This window comes from Lonchura striata, chromosome 11 (genome assembly GCF_050655825.1).
Source record: "Lonchura striata isolate lonStrDom1 chromosome 11, ASM5065582v1, whole genome shotgun sequence".
In the NCBI taxonomy this organism is placed as follows: Eukaryota; Metazoa; Chordata; class Aves; order Passeriformes; family Estrildidae; genus Lonchura; species Lonchura striata.
The window spans coordinates 12,390,084-12,408,257 of NC_140713.1; the positions used below are offsets into that span (position 1 = coordinate 12,390,084).

An 18,174-nucleotide genomic window follows, 5' to 3' on the forward strand; every position below is an offset into this window, starting at 1 on the left:
TACTGATGAAAATACTGCAAAATTAATCTTAGGAACTACGCTTCTTTACATTTACTAACCTGCTGCATGACTTAACTCTTCAAATTACCAGGAGCTTTTTCAATGTGCTGAGTTTCTGCAAATCCCCTATGGTGAGTCTAAAACACAGACACTGAGTATTGCCTTGAGATCTCACTCTGTCTTTCAAGGCTGGGATAATGGTGCTGGTTTTACTGAAGAAATTGGAGGGTTTGGATCTCTTGAAACCTTTGCAGGATATTTGGGACCCAAACCTCCCCCCCAAAAAAAAAAAGCAGCAAATACACTATCAGAATCCTGTCCTTTTCTGCTTTCTTCTTTTCTTACATAAGGGTAAGTTCTCCTTTCTCTCTTTACTTATCTAAGGGAGACATGGTCTCCTTGATAACTCTTCAAGAAAAACAGAGGAACACCTGGGAAATCTGTCTTCCAAGGAAAAGATGAAAGATTCAGCTAAGTGAGAGGATGTGTCCTTCTCAGCACTGACAGTATGGTCAAAGAGACAGCTCCCCTGACTTTTCCCTGAAGAGTTCACAGAGAACTGTCCAGAAGAGCACCCGCTCTCCCGGCAGTTCTGCGAGCAGCAGGAATCACTGCAGCACTCTGGGCTGCTGCTGCCGTGTCATTCCAGTGCCTCTGGGGTCACCTGAGTGCATTAAATTAACACTGTTCCCAGGCAAAGCAAAATGTCTGGCAACAGGATGGTGCAGCATAATAATGGGATAGGAGGGGTAGCTACACACCTAAATATGAAATGGTTGGAAGGAGAGAGGAGCTCTGATTCTGAGCGATGTGACTTAGTGCCAAATGCACATTCTCACACAGATCTCCCAGCAGATTATGTGTCTCTTCACCACCACTTAACATTTTTATAGCTTATTTCAGTATTTTTGCATTTATTTCACATGTAATAATTTATTTATGAGTTTAAGATTATTAAAAACTTGAAGCTTCATTACAAACTATCCTGAGGGAATCTCACCTGCCTCATCCTATTACATTATTATTACCAAGTGTCTAATTTATATTTAATCAGACATCAATTGAACATCAATAAAATAATAATGAATTAATAAGCTATATCTTAATAATGAATTAATAAGCTATATCTTCCTAGAAATACTTGTAGCTTAAGTATGTAAGCAAAGGCAGTGCACTGTCTGTGGGTCAGCTATCAAATCTCTCAGACTATTTGACAGAACAATTTAGTATTTAGAATATGATAATAAGCCATAAAAATAGTTAATTGCTATGGTCTTCAGCTAATTCCTATGATAATTATGACCCATACCAACCTGTGAATCTGAGCTGAGATATGACAGAGTTCCATGTAAGACAGTCATTTCCAAACACTGTAAATGCCTAAGGGACTCCATGTTCCCACAAAATGAAAAGAGAAAAATAATTTTGGCTTGGGTAAATGCTTGATTTTTCACTTTAGCATGACCTCTGGAATTTAAATTAATTATTTTTCTACACAGAAAAATAAAAATAAATATTTTTTTTAAATTAATATAACATCTGCCTATGAACATTAAAATAGCATAGTTCAACATTGCTGGTTAGGTGTTCTAACAAAATATCAGCCCAAAAACCAAGCTTTGGCAAGTACTTCTTTGTAGAAAGAAGTGGCATTATTTCAGCCTGGAGAATGTCAGTAAAGACCCTACTCCTATGCCCCCCTATGGCTCCACAGTGATTGTCATCCCTAAATAGTGATGAATATCACTAACTGGGGACTACTTCCATGTGCACTTCTTAGGCTTATATGTATTCCCCTTCCTCTGCTATGCCTCAAGAGTCAGAATTTTAATTCTGGATCTTTGTATTTCTTCTTCAATTTCCAACTATGTACTTTCCATTGTGGTTCAAATTTTATCAGAGATTGAAAAAGAGCCCTAGATGCAAAAGATAACCACGTTGTCAGTATTCTTCTCTGTCCCAGTCCACTAAGAATCACTTAACCCTGTTCTTCAAAATGATCCCACTGAAGTCAGGAGAACTGCCTCAGCCCCTCACTTCATCAGATTTACATGAGGGCTTTAAATACCCATCTGTGGAACTTGAACCAAAAGGCAGTATTATCCTTCTATGAATGTCTGATATTTTTTAATATTCACTGACTCTCCTTTCCTTTTCATCCACAACACATTTGTCTTTTTTAGATGCTCAGGTCCACTCTGGCTGTCTGTATTACCCAAGCAAGGGTTATAAGGCCAAGTGTCCTCAGGCATGCAGCATGGGCTTGTGCAAAATTACAATCCCATGGAAACCTCAATGCCACTTGGGATATTGAGGAGTCCACCAAGAAGTGCCATTCAAATCTAACAAAAACTGATTACAGTTTAACATTCAAAATTTTAATATGATCTAAAGTGGCCATCAGACATTCTGGTCTAATCTCTTATATGAGATTTTCACTCAGTTACTTCTGCATCAATCCCCACAACTCCTGTTTGAGTAAAACACATCCCATTGAAATGCTTCCAGTGTTAATCTGTAAATGGAAAATCCATCATCTCAGTGGCTTACACTAGTATTTATTACTCCACACATTTATTGCCCTACTTCTCAACTGAACTTGTCAGGCTGTCACTCCCACTCACTGACTTGTCCTTCCCTCCACACAGCACTTTGGCAGCCCATGTTTTGGTCCCAGGGATGCTGATACACCACAGCCTGAATGAGCTGGACTCATCAAAGCTATGAGCAGTTCCACCACTCAGAAATGTGAAAGTCATTGCATGCTTATGTTCTATCCTCTTTACCATGAAGGATTCCTCAAAATTCAGAATCAAGGACATCTCTCTTCTTCCTGAGCAGACCCAAATACACTCCTTTTTGGCTCATGGGGAAATGATGACTAGTTTAACACAGAGAGCACCTTCCCACACCTCTGAGGGAAGGTTCTAATTTTTGGGCAACTCACTTATTGGATTTCACATTTTCTGCCATGTAACCACAGTCAAACTTTGAAAAAAATGCCACTCACCTCTCTTTTTAAAAATCTTCCACCACAGAGAGCAGTTTCACTGCTCTCATTCAATCAAACCACGCACTGACTTGACAGATCTTTCTCATGAGTGAGAATAAAGGTCTTCCTTTTCTGGATGTGCTTTGCAATGGATCCTGTGAAAATCAAGATAAATAATGTACACTAATTCATCTTTAGTGAGCACAAAAATAGTCCCCCAGAGTGATAGCTATCAGGCTGTAGCCAGTGAGTGCTGTATAACCCCTTCTGTAAACAAGACAATGAGTAAAGATCAGTCTCTTACTCCTTTCTTACTCTCCAGTGGGACAGACTCTTCATTATGGCTATTCCATTAATAATTACTTCAGACAAACCCATATGGCTGAGGCTGAATTCTCCTCCAGACATCAAAGACCATATTAAAACCCTGCCTGGGAAAACTCCTCAATAACTTCTGCTGATGTTCATCCCAACCAAGAATGTTGGGATGAACATCTGTTCTAGACAGGAAGCAAATACCTCCAGCTCACTTCCTCCTACTCCCAGGTGATAAGACAGTCTGCAAAAATTGATACACCACTGAAAAGGGAAAGATTTATGCCTGAAAACACTGAGAGAAAAGAAAACTTCATTAAACCTCTCATTAAGCTTTGAAAAACTACTAGAGACTTTGGGTATCTTGCCCAGGCCTCTAGATCCTGCAGAGTTTGCTCATCTTTAGTAAGTCCCTGACTGTGACACAACAATGCAAAAATAGTATCACAAATTGTGATTGTATAACAGAAAATTGAACTAAAAATCCCCGCTAGGGCCCTGTATCACCACCATCTATCACTGCACCACAACAGAAACATTTTAATTCTGTATGTGTAGCATTTATGGGCACCTTTCAGGTATAAACATGCTTCTACAGTCAGCTGGGGAGGATGTCTACACAAGACCCCAGCGAGGAGGCAAAAGGGCAGAATCGAGATTCAGGTTTGCACCAAACAGAGAATAATTCATAAACCCTTTACATGTAGGTAGCTTGTAATTACTACATAACAATTACTAGAAAATTAATGTAACTGCCTCTCAAAAGAATTACTAGAAAACACCATTATCCTCTGCAGGTATGCACATGCAAGCTAGAGCTAAGTTGATGTAACATGTGATGACATATCTTGTGATAAATTCGTTGGTTTAAACTCATTTTGGAATATGTAGCAACATATTCCATATTGATAGCCAACATCTTACAACATTGCTTATGTGGAAAGCAATGCCTGGCAAATTATCAGTTCTTAATAAAGCTCTGTGCTTCTAAGTATTACTGTTGATGCTGCTCTTGATTTAGATTCAGCTAATTTTTGTCTAGAATCAGCACTGTGGCTCATCCATGTTTCTTCATTTCCCTGAGGATTTGGAAATACAAATTTTGACTTGATGAGCCTATTAAAACTTAAGAAATGCATATACATCACTGCTCTTTTCTGTCCATGAAAGTAAAACTGATTCAGGATGCTATAAAGGCACATATGTGCACTAAAAGCCCTGCCCCCAAGATGGACACTGTTATCGACAAGCAAATTATACTGTCCTAAAACAACACTGTCAAGGTGCACTACCACACTCAAGTAAGCCTGGATGTGCCATGCAGGAAAAGAAGTTTCAGACAAACCACATCTGTAAAGGTGTTTCCTCAGAATTTCACAGCCATACGGTGAAGCAGAATCAAACAGCTCTCTGCCAAAACTTAAGATTGTTCCATACCTGTATAATCATCACACAGCACACTTCATTGTCAAGAGCTGCTGTAAGCAACACAAATCTCAGTTATAACCTTTGCAGTAACATTGTGAATGTTTGCCCTTCCAAGTATCTTTTAACTAACACTATGTCCAGTACTCTGTAAGCCATGATCCTCAGCTGTGGGACCTCAGCATTTTGCCACTCATTTAGTCAGCTCTGGGCATTGCTTAAGATCAAGTCTCATGTAATTCTGAGTTAAAAAAGATCTTCTAAAAAAGGAAATTTAAACTATTTATGATCTTTTTTGCAGTTTCAATCCTGTATAATATTTTTGATGGCGCTTTCTTACTTCAAAAACCCACAGTTTAAACTAAGGTCTAAAAAACCCCGTCTGATTTGCCTCAGAAATCAATCTTCTGCTGTCCAATTCCATTCTTAATGAAAGAGACAATTCAGAAACCTACAGGAACATGCTTTATTGATTCATTCACAAGCCACTAAAGCCTGTGCCTATGTTCCCTCCAATAAACCTAACCACATAGTGCTTCTCTTACACTGAATTGCAGGGGAAGACAATGACCCCAGATCTGTTCTGCTGCAAGTCCAGTGAGACTAAACACACCCAATAAACACACCACACACTACTAAGTTAATGATAAATGTGTGTAGGAGACAAAGTGACTGATATTTCCTTTCCTTATATTTCCTTTATTATTCCTTCAGCTGAGCCTCTGCCTTCTTTATAATTTATTTACCCAGGGCAGTTGTACCCAGATGCATACCTGTTTTTCATGGAGGTCCTTGTTTTTCTCAATTTTGTAGATGGATTAAACAAAGCAGGAGGAGGCCAAACTACCTGTGTGAGGTCACAGGGTGACCTGTAATCTGCACTGCATCAGATGCCCGAATTCATTCAGGTTCAACACCTAAATTGGCATAAACCTGGAGTGTAGCTGCACTGCACTGGCTATTTTATAAATATGTCTTTCAATAATCTCCCTCACTTCTTATGAAAGCAGTAAGAAGCCATAAGAACAGCAGAGGCGAGATTTCCTATTAAATTCCTCTAATGCATCTCAGCTGTGACCTGTAGTAATTTGGGTAATCTAATAAGGCTGAATGCCCTGTAAGAATCTGGGATGATACACTGCCTACCTGCAAGACACAGTCCAAGTACAAGAGAGCAGTGAGATACCAGGTACCACCCAGCAGTCAGAACAAGAGAGAACGTAAAAAATAGGTGTTAGAAAATACAGGAAAAAACATTATCGAGAAAATATGCTTTGCACAGTCCTACTGATACTTTCAAGTACCACCAATACAATTTTCATTTCCAATTCAAAGTATTGCATCTACTTGTCCTGCTTAAGGGAATATGCTACACTCAGATTTAGCATCAGGTTTTATGGTAACTACAGTTAATCCAGTTATTCCAGTAGAAATACCTTGAAGTACAGCATTTTTTCAGGTTCACCCAGGTTTTGCCATAAATCCAAACAGTCTTTTGCCTTCTACCTTATGACATAATAGATTATAGGGAGCCCATTTCTCATATATAATTCAAATATTCTTCCCCTTTTACATATGCTTCTGTGAGTGTGCACAGACCCAGTCAAGAATACCATTATTTACTGCAAAACTTATCTGTCACCTGCATTAGAACTTAGTGGGTTTAGTAGTTCCAGTGAAAAATATTGCTTCTTGCCTTATTTGTCCAGTTAACAGCAGAGGTTTCAGAAAGCAACCTCTGCTGTTAACTGGACAAATAAGGCAACAAGCAATTTAGTGGTGTATAGAGGAATTAAAGTATTTTGTTATGCTCTTTAATATTTCCCCTAATTCTAAAATTGGCCAAAACTCCAGCATAAAAAACACTTTTCCTTTAGAATTGCCTGTCAGCAGGGTAGCGGGCACAAGTTATCACTTTGTGCCATACTGTATGTTCAAAGCCAGCAGCATTCAATGTGCTAAGTGACACTGAATCTCAAAATCAGAAATAAAAATGAAAGTTTCAAAAAGATTTCAGAATTTAGATGAATATAAAGAGCTGCTTTGAAGATGGAAAGCATTTTATAGATTTACATTTTGGTCTGTTTTGTATGGATAAACAGACAAAAATATGCTTTTAAAAGGAGCAATATGATTTTCAGTTTAACACTTTCCATAATAAAATTGTAAGAAATACTTGGAGCCACAGAAAGAATTATTTATATTCACTGTACAGAGAGCTTATGTTTTGCTTCTGCTTATTACTTGAGCTTCTGAAAAGCATCTCATTTTATAACCTTAACAACTATTAATGTAAGCCACAAACTTTTTGCAAATGTACATTCCAACTACCACCTTTCCCAGTTATGAGGATTCAAAAAAAATCAGGGCACTATAATTGTTTATTCAAGAGACTCAGAAGGTTTATCAAAGGTTTTCTTTTCTTTTGGAAGACACAACTAACGTTGCCAAAGAAGTCATACAAACTTAGAATTAAAAATGTTACAAAAAGTGCTCTGAAAGGAAAATTAATTGGAGGGATTCATACTCTAACACTGCGTGCTGCCACTTTGCTCCTAATGACTGAAGTGTTTTTATAGTTTTCTGTGTTCTTCCTTAATGTTTTATAATTTGACTTCCAAATCCCCTGAGAGCTCTGTGACAAACCTGTAGGGTGTTTCCAGGATGTAAAGGTCAGAGCTGAGGACAATGGGCATGGAGTGTGCAGAAGACAAATCTCAGAATTTCTTGCTTCAAATCTGTCATTAACACACAATCTAGGGTCAGTAAAGCAAAAAGAGAAACCTCAAAGGAAAATCAACCATGGTGGCAACTTCCTAAGGAAAAATCAACTTTGGTGGGAACCTCTTAAAGATGTTAGTGTAATTGCCAGCAGAATCCAAGTGACAGCCCTTAAAAAAAAAAGAAAAAGACAGCTTTCCCAGAGATCTGCTGCATGGAAATCAAACAAGCTTCCAAATTTCTTAAACAAAACTCATATAGTGGGAAGCCCAAGTTGTGACTTGCACACTTGTCTCATGTGCAACACTTGGAATATAGGGAAATCCTCCTGGACTCCTTCCTACCCCATCCTCCAAATAAGTGTTTCCTCAGCTAGCTCCTTCCCTGCCCTCACACCAGCCTCTAGTTTTCTGACAAGATATTGCTCTTTTGGGCTTGACACCATATGACCTTGCCTGTGCTGGCTGGCCCCACAATTGTTAAATTAGTGCCAGCCAGCCTCTATCTTAGGGTTCCTAGCAACTTCATTGTCTTTTTTATTGTTTAATTAACATAATCACTTCTTAAGAGCAACTGTAATACTAGTTAGTGGAACAGGTGCTGTGACTAGTAAAAAGTCTATAAAGAGAAAAATCAATATCCCACCAGATGTATGCAGAGGATGTACCTTTCAACATCACAAATTCCCTTTTGGGAACTTGAAAGTATTCTCTGCTTCTTCTACATGATTTTAATTCACTTGTTATTCTTTGCTTAATCAAGTTCATCTGTAGTATAAATGTGAGCACCATTATGCTAATTTCTGCACTAGACATGCAAATACATAAACATTTGTGTGCCAAATTATTAAGGTTCTGTCTATAATGTTATGCCCCTATTTACTATCTATATTTTATGTCTTATGGATTTCTAAACATTTAAATTTATATCAGTGCTGTCACATATCTGCAAGCAGAGACAGTTTTATGAGCACTAAAAAATCTGCAACACACAGCCACTAAATACTAATGACATAAATGGTATCCACTAATGGTCTCTATTTTTATTACAATGCAAAACTCCAATACATTGCAATTACCATTGCTCTAAGGCTGAGCCATACACACTGTATAACGCCAACTTCCATCTCTATACCATAAAATGGCATTATTTGTTGTTCAGCCCTGTACTGCAGATGTTGACTGAATGCTCAAGTCAGCAGTTGGAGCTAAAATTCACTCTATTTACAACGACTTACTGTTAACTAATACCCTAAATTGTCAGATATGCCAATGCATTAGACATTTTTCAAAGCCTACTGCACTAATAGCATGAAAGTGTAGCACATGTCTTGTTGTAGCTGTCAACAGCCCAGGAACTTTGCAAAGGTAAAGCATGTCAAAAAAGGGAATTATCTTCATATGCTGTTGTATTAAAAAAAATCTTTAGTGAGGAGTTTTTCTAAAATATTACAATACAAAAGTGCATTCAGCAGAGCTTACTCTCTTGTAACTGGGGTTTTTTTTCACCTTTTTAATGTTAAATTTTAAATTCTTCATTCATAATTTCAAGTGTCTCCTTTTACTTCAGCTACCAAAGAGACTAAAGCTTCCTCTTAGAATTTTGAGACAGTGGAAATCTCAATGTTCATAAAATTGGATGAAAGCAAGTGCATTGCAAAATCTCTCCTACATGAGTGGAGGTATTAATTTCATTTCATCAATGCATTTTGCTTGCCAGAAACTTTCACCAAAATAAAGGACAGCTAAGTTCTCTCAGACTTTCGCAAGCTTGTTCACCTCACATAAAACAAGTGCAATTAGAGTCCCTCCCATTGACTTCAAGAATAACCTCCAGAATGCTGAAAGTTTTGTTTGAAACAGGAGATATTTTTCCTATTTCCATGCAGCTGGGAAGTCATTTACACAAGGAAAACACTGGAGACAAAGTAGGTGTCAGACTGGGTAGCATTTTACATGCATTTTCTGACACAAGGCAGACAACAGAAACGTGCACACAAAATATTTCCTTCCAAGGGCTGGCTAGTGCAAACAGCAAAATCAAGGAGACCTTAGTGTAATTATTACAGAGTTACCAAATACTCCTTGTCCCTAAAAAAAAAAAAAAAAAAAAAATCCAATCATCACTCAGTTTTTAAGCATGGAAAGCTATTTCACCTGAAAGCAATACTTTCTTTAAATTTTCTCACTCAGCTTGCAAAATCTAAAGTCACACAACTGACTAGAGGAGAGCACATGATGTAAAAAGCATACAATAATTAAATAATTATACCTAAAACTGGGAATACTGACATTGTTACTTATTTTTTTCTTTTTCCTTTCTCTACCAAGAATCCTGAACATAGCAAGTGTTCTCTAATGCAATCTGAGCCTACTTCAGTGTCCTAATATTTTGACTAAATAGGTTTTATAAAGGATCCCAGTTAACTAGCTCTGTTCTACAATTGCAACAATAAAACATTCAAATTGAAAATGGAATGGCAATTTTCATTTCAGAATCCAGGATTTCTCAAAAGAATAAATTAATTAATTTAAAGAGCTGTGGGAAAACACTTTTCTAAATAAGTAAAATATGCTATGCATTTTATCAATCAGGCTTTAAAATAAGAATTATAATGTTCATTTTTGAAATTAAAAATGTTCAGGGTAACTGATTTTTAATCCTCTTTACACATCTTAAATCTTAAAACTAACACAAAAATGAAAATTAACAAAATAATGAACACAAAAATGAAATACTTGAGGACGTGACAAACATTTTTCTTTAATTATTCTCCATTTTTCTTGAGGAAACTGTTGGGTAACTGCAACCAATTTTCAGGAGTATTTTGGACCTTTTTAAATTCCATCTTTGACAATCTGCATTGTTCACAGTAATTCTTTTTCCCTGCTTAACAATCACATTGTAACAAAGGAGGAAGTGAGCTCTTTGTAATAAGACCTTAGACAAAACCTGAGGGTATCAACTTGAAAGAAAATGTTACCTGTGTTTCAGTTTGTAACGCCCCCTCTAAAAAAGCAGCAATAGCTCCTGGATGGGCTAAAACCAACAAGTGCCTGACCCATATCTTGTGTGTGGTTTTTGCTTTTGAGTGTGGTTTTGTTTGGTTTCCTTTAGTTTCATTCCCCCTTACTTTGTTTTCACAAGTTTGCCCTCGTAACTCTCAATGTGACAAAGCCCAATGTCACTCCCCTAACAGACCACACTTGATGAGGTGCCTAATTAAGAAAGCAGCTGCCCTAAGAACTCTGTAATATCAAGGAGAGAGAATGAGACACCTGCAGAGGCCGAGTCAGGTGTCTCTCCCCGAGAGCTCCTAAGGCAGGTGTCTCAGGACAGCAGAGTTACACAGTCTGAAACCAGCCCATGACCCAGATAAGGGGTTCTGGCTCAGCCCAAAACGTGTGCATTCCATGGGGCATGAAAGAGAGCACAGCTAAGGGCAGGGCTGCTGCCCAGGATCAGACTTACAGAGCTCTCCATGGGCATTACAGACATGCCCAGAGCAGCAGGTCTGGTGGGTTTCTGACTTGGCAGCTGTCTCTGAGCACCTCCCACCCTGTTGCTCCTGTACAGTAAAAAGGAACATAAGCTCCTCTGGTGCTCATCTCTACCTGGGTACATGCAGTGAAAACATTCTCCTTCACTGAAACAATAAAAAAACATGGAAAACAGTAAGAGGCTTTCTGTCCACTTCTGTGTATGGTCAGTTGAGCCCTAAACTAAAAGACTGCTGGCCCTGTTCCCTGCTTGGAGTATTTGGCTTTAGTTTTGTTTTAAACTGTAAAGACACTATTTTAAAAACCACTCTAGGAAGGATGGCTGGCTGTATCTGCATTCCTTCCAAAGGGGACAGGGTAGAGTATTTACACCCAAGGCAATGGCTTTTTAAGGTGTTTCTTCTGATTATAAAAATACAATGAAACAGCTATAATACCTGGAAGCTTTAGACTTCTGCCTTGTAACCATGCAGATGAATAGCTTCAACCTTTGCAAGAAATTGCAGTATGAATGTCTGTTTTATTCCACAGTTGTGTCTGAACAGACTATTAATAGAATACTGATAAATGCTACAATAGCTATTCTTTTTCCTCCCCTTTTGCTTTTGTGCTGTCGTCAATACCTATCCTTCCCCTGGTGCTGTCAGCTGATGCCCGTCTCATAACTCTTGGGGTAACAGCATTAGGTGAAAAAGAAATTAAGTTCAAATAAAACTGCCAGGTAGAATCAACATGATGAGATTATGGACTGAATTGTTTTCTGAAGAGGCACATATATGCAGCGCTATACCACTAATGATCTACAAAGAACTTACACATTAAAATTTAATTACTATAATATTATTTAAGAGAAGGGGAAAGATACTAAAGCTGAATTTGTTTCTTTTTCTAGAAGCTCTGCAACTCTTAATGACAAGTTGTAACTACACCTCCTCTATACATTTCCTGGGGACTGTATAGGTAGCACCATACCATGTTCACATAAAACCAAAAGGTGTTATGAAGTCTTGGTAAAACGTGCACGTGGCTGGTAGGACATTTACCCAGGCCTTTGCCAATCTGTGCCATTCTTGGGCACATGGCTCCATTTGTACAATTCTCTTGTTTGTGTTCACTCTTGAATAATGAGTCTAAAAAGATAGGGAATTGCCACTGTTGGTCCTGTGAGTAAAAAGAAAACAGTGAGATTATGCAGAAGAGCACACAATATAAATACTACACATTCATTACGAAGAAACCAAAAAAACTGGATTTCTTGCAACTACTTGCAAGCCATACAGCTAAAAATAAATGAGTATTTGATTACAATACCAACAGCCTCAAATTATCAGTATAGCATGCAAATGAGTGAAGTTGTTTAGCATATAACAGCAGTGTTATCCATGCTAATGTTTGTGTCACATACCCTAGCACCACAGTCAGATCCTTCATCTGGACTGCAGCAACTGCTATTGCAGTCAGAAGCAACCAGCTCCCAAACTGGGTCTTTCAAGGAAGCCAAATAATGAAGTGCCATGGAGAACAAATATATTTTTTGCTCCTGGAAGCAATGTCTTCAGTGAGTTGGAGGAAACAGCTCTCTCCCAAAGAAGCCTCTAAGCCTGTAACTGATGTTTCATCTGCTTTGAAAATTTGTGTTTTTCAGAGTTCTCAGACTACTAAGTTTGAAGCAAAAATAACACATGTAAAAGAAACTAAGAGAAGTAAAAACCTCTTTTTTCTCATAAATGCCTAAGTAAAGTTGGGAAGAATAAGAAGCACCTAGATGTTTGTCTAATCTGAACACAATCCAAGCCAGCAACAAAAAGCTCTAGCACATCCACATTTAAAAGTAATAGTTCTACTGAGTAGTAAATACTTATCTTTTAAGATCATGGTGGTAAGTACTGTAGAAACATGCAGGCATACATTCTAGGAATAGCAACATTTGCTCATGACTTCACCAAAAGGGCAAAATTTGCTTTCGCCATTTTGGTGAAGATAAACAATCTTATAAAAAATCAACAAGGAAACTACAAATGTAATATGTGCGAAGTGAGATAATCACAGAAAATAAATTATGTGGTGTTTTCAGGAAAGCTGAGTCAGCTGTGGCTCTGATAGTTGGAAATCTGGACAACAACATATAGAGGAAATCCCGAGTGTGTACTTGCCAAAAGAAAACTGACTGAATTGCAGTGCACAAAGGAATGGACTGGACTCTAGAACTGTAGTAAAACACTGTTCTGAGACTGGAAAAAAAATTAGCAATGCTAATGGCTGAATGCCAGTAAATGCAAAAAGTATAGGAAACTTTAAGGATGCAATTGTCATGGTGAAACAGATATCAAAAGAAGAAAAGAGATCTAAGTACATCTGGGAAGGCAGGTAAAATGGACAGAGGTACCTAAAACAGGGGCTGATGGGAAACAGGGACTGGCAAGGTGCAGGAGAAACAAAAAGAAGTTGAAACCTTTATCAAGGGACACATATTAGAGGATTTTTTAATATCTTATTGTTTATAAAATGCAAGGGTTTCTTGTCAGCTGGGTTTTTTGTGTACTTATTTGCACTTTTAGAGACTGTCAGTTTTGGAGATTACATCTTATGCATATTAGTCTTCCAACATACTGAAACTTTTTTTGACCTTTCACAAATAATAAGTGGTATTTTTATGTAAATTAGTCTTCTTCAATCTTTGTTGTGATATCAAATATCTTAAATATTGGGCATGCTTCCCATAGCAGAACTATTTCAAAGAATAAACAAACTGAGATTAAATAAACATGGCTGCTAACTTTAATTATTTCCCCAAAACTGTATTTTAAATGCTTGAAAACTTGCAGTTTTCTCTCACAGAAGCAATAGACACAGCATTTTTTATATCTCATAGCCACTCTCATCAATATCTGCTCCAAGAAAAGTTGAAATGTTCAGTTCTGCAAAGTCAGGCTGACAGATTCCACAAGACTCAGTGGACCAGTGAAACTCTGAAGTGAGGGCCCACTGGCTAGGAGCTGGTTCCTGCCCATACTCAGCCTTTCCAGCCTGTGTTTATAACTGCCAGGCCTTTACCTGCTACAGCAAACACTCACCTGGCATCTTCACCTCTCCCTTTCAGAAAACCCAAATATCTGAGATGTCTAATGAGGAGAATGGATCAGAATAGATTTAGAAGTGTCTGCACAAGGAAGGTCAAGAGCTACAAATCTCTCCACACAGCTCTGCACTAAGCAGTAAAGAGCTGAATTAAATGCAATAGTAAAGCAGAGCTGAACTTTGAGATGCATCCCCTCCACTTGCTCTGCCTTTCCTAGTAACAGAGGTTCTGCTCAAAAACATAAAGCCTAACTTGCTGGTATAAACTAACTTTACATAAGCAGTTATGACCTAAACAAAGTTTGAACAGTTCACAGCCTCTGGGTAATCTTTTGAGCACATTTTGAGTTTAAATTTAGATTTTTATTGCCCTTGGAATGCTGAAATAAACTTTCAGTCCCACAGGTACAACTCCAGGAAGAGACTATATTAAATTTCTCTGTTCATGAAGGTGTGTGCCTTCCTTCTATTCATTACCAGGCATGCAAGTCACATAATAAAGCCAAGCTGGTTTTGTTCTTATCCAATACGTACTTTATTATGCTAACAGAATTCTGCAAGGGCAGTTCCCATTAGCAAGTGGTATCATGTAAGAGCTGAGCATCCCATCAGGGGTCTCTGGAGTTGAACTCACAGATCTGACACACCCAGGGCCTACCAGGGAATGGTCACACAGCTTGGTCTTTATTCCTCTAGCCTGGGATAGACATCTTCCATTTCTCTGTTTCTGCAGAACAACATTTAGAATTAAATAAAACCAAACCAATCAGCTTACTAAGATGACATTGTGGAAACACAACAGCAAAATTAAACATCTGAGGTTTGAAAAGGCAAACCTAGAATTTGCTTATTTGATAAGGAAAGAAGTCTTGAATACCCCAATATTAGTATTGTGCACCAGCCTTACACACCTAACATCCTACCAGCAAAAGAGAAAAGTGGGCCCAAGCAGAAGTAACAACCCTGACGTAGGAAAAACCTGACACATCATAAATTAAAAGTCATTGTTTTGTCTGATTTCATCACCACTTCCCAAATCAAATCTGTCCTAGATTTAAAACAATTTAGCTAACTGGGAAACAGCAACCCTTCTCTCACAGAAAACAGAAAGATTTCCCATTTCCTTACTTGTCTAGCTGTGTAACTGGAAGCAGCATTCCTTGTTTCAAACATACCAGAGCCTAAAGCAGCAGGGGCCCAAGGCAGAATATTTTAGGTAACAGTTGCAATATGCAGTGAAGCAAAGACTGCTACACACGAGACCAGATGCAGACCATTGTTTGTCTCAATAAATAAATGAAGTTAGTTGGAAGTTAGGCAGATTCCTATAACCTGAAAATAATCTTTAGGATAAGATGATGAGAATCATACTCATGACAAATAAACTAAATGTGGTGGGTCTTTTGATGCAATTTATTATTATTTTATTGATGTACTCCTATCAAATCTCATTCAGTTCTGCTTTTCTTTCAAGCAAAGGCCATAAGTCTTCAAAGCACTGCGATCATGCTACAAGCTGTAGGTCCACACTGGTGGCAGAAAAAGTTTATAGGAAATTTGACAGAGGTTATACAAATCTTTTTCTGGTAACAGCAGCTGTAGCTGGTATGAAATGCAGTGTTAAATGAGAGTAGAGCATGGAACATTTTATAATTATAATTCTCCATTGAATTGTTTACTTTTCAAGGTGGCATAGAAGGAAATATTATGGTTTTAATCATGTTCATTACAGCAGAAGAGAATTTGTGATCTAACCTCTAAGAGTAGGTTTAGAGAAGAATCTGTCATTTTTATGGCTCATTTTTGCAATTTATATTTTGGGGTGGTTTGTGGTTTTTTGGTTATTTAAAGACAGAAAGGAAGTTTGAGGAAAAAGCTGAGAGATTGTGTATTTTTAAACACTGTCTGAGCAATATAATCAAATTGTATTGTCAGTGCTTCTCTGGTCTCCTTTACCCAGAGGAAAGTTTGTGGTTATTTTTTCTTTCTGTGTACAACGTAAACAAAAACTGATTAACCTTCCATTCCTCTTCAGGTCCTAACCTATTCACTTAAACTGCCCTAGATGGGCTTCTCTTTTGCTGGTTTAGGGGAGCTTCCTCCCTCTTTTGGCTTTATTTCACACCTTTTCAAAGCTGTTTATTCCAAATAGCTTGCTCCTTGGGGTTCTGGCCCTTCCTCCTCTTCTATAGTATTTTGAAATCTAATTTTACATCCTGTACAGGGCTTTTGATTTTTTTTAACTGCTATTGCTGCCTTTTCTTTATGCTTTTATACATATTGACAACATTATGTATTGTATTATATTATACAATACAGAAATAAAGCTCGCTCAAGTTGAAACTTGCTGCCATTTTCTTCCAGTTTCTGAGACTCCCTAGGAATTTATTTTAAAATCTCCTTTAATCCTCCTGCTGGACCAATGTTTCCTTTCAGTAAAGGAGGACACCGTTCCAGCCACAAGAAATGACATAGCATGAAGGAAATGAGGAAAAAAAGTCCTGAGTCATGAAAGCAAAAAATAAATACAATTGAGAGAGGATTAAAATCCACAAACTGGAAGGGACAGAAAAGTAGGATGGAGCTCTAATTGAAAGGAATAGAGGACTGAGTCTACATAAGAACTAGGTGGATCAAGGAAGGAGAATTTGACCAAGGGAGAGCTGAACTAGCAGACACCTCTCACCTTTTAGCTCCCTTCATTATCTTCCCTTTGCCCCAGGGAGAGCTGGGAGCCCTCCTGACAAACCTTTCCTGGCCACAGTCAATGCTGAAGCTCCAAAGTTAAGCATTCAGGACAGGAGCTGCTCCCAGAGGGTCACACAAGCACTGCTGGGGGTGGTGATGGACCTGCCCCTCCTTCCAAGGGTGGGATGAGTATCAGGGCTCCAAGGAACACAAGCCAGTTCTCGATCCCACAGCGGCAATAGAAGGGAAGATCTGATTCTAAGGTCCACAAGTCGATGCATTTGGTGAGTAAGTGGCTGCCTTCTTTGCTGCTGCTCTGGATGTCTGATTGCTGTGGAGGCAAAGCCCACTGCAAGGAGCTGCCCACCCAGCAGTGTCTGTCAGCAAAGAGAGCCCCTGACACAGCCCCAAAACCTGCACCAGCCGTGTGCCCCCCTTTCAGCCCCTCACAGAGCCACTCTGGGGTTTTCTCAGGTCCTGAAGCTTCTAAACACTGTTTTGGAGAATCCATGTTTACAGTAACCAAAGCACTCTGCACTCATCAAAAGGAGTGTTACAATTAAATCAGAGCCCCCAGTTACAGATGCACTGCTGGATTTGCCATTCTTGACCACTCTCTGTAGTGTGAGGCATCAGCACCTGAAACAAGAGTTGTGCCAACTCAAAAAGCTGAAAAGGTCAGTTTTCTTCAATTATTCCCATGAAGTGCACAACTGGAGTTTAAAAAACTATGATCTTTAAACATTCATCCTTTTGAATAGGAAGTTAAAAAAGTAAATCCCTCTGAGCATCACAGCTATACTTTAAAGATGAATCCCACAATAAAAAAGATTTCATATGGATAACTGATACATTTTCTTCTAGGTGGAGAGAAAAAAAAAAAGATACCCCAAGCTATGACAAGTTTGCTGTGTAGGTGATATATGGTAGTAATTGACATCCTAACAATAGGAGACTATAAAGATACCTTGAAATTATTTCCTTTTCTATTTCTTCCCTATCTGCTTTTCCTCCTCCATTTCTTCAGTAAGGCAGATCTACCAGCAAGACAATTTAATCTTCCAGGGATAAAGAAAAGCTTCCTTGTCTAAGAAAAATAAAAACTTCTACTGGTCAAGGACAGAAAGCCCAAGAGAAGGAATTATCTCCTGACAGTGAGCTATGTTTTTTTATCTCTAGAAACGGAAGCAGCAGTGTTCTGGAAGAAATAACATTGATTTAGCTGGAATGTAAGGAAGACATCTTCTGCTTGATGTATGTAGCCTTCTGGACAAGGGTAGGACAATAGCTTGTATTCCCTGAACAAAATACCTCCTGCTGTGCTTTCTCTATCATTTAGTGAGAAGAATTTTATTCCCTTGTAACATTTAACTCTGTACCACGAGAAACTTCATGCTCAGTCATGAGCCTAGATAGATATTTATTTAATGAGCTACCAATTGGATAATTCTCCTG

General features: G+C 38.3%; 1 protein-coding gene across 1 annotated transcript in view; it reads right to left on the bottom strand.

The window, feature by feature from the left end:
* LOC146766413 (uncharacterized) overlaps positions 1 to 18,174 on the bottom strand; it is a 57,013-nt gene that overhangs the window by 31,744 nt on the left and 7,095 nt on the right. Inside the window, exon 4 of the mRNA XM_085589569.1 lies at positions 3,011 to 3,147. Within this exon, the coding sequence (XP_085445695.1) occupies positions 3,061 to 3,147 (87 nt within the window). The 3' untranslated portion in view covers positions 3,011 to 3,060. The remainder of the gene's footprint in view (positions 1 to 3,010; positions 3,148 to 18,174) is intronic.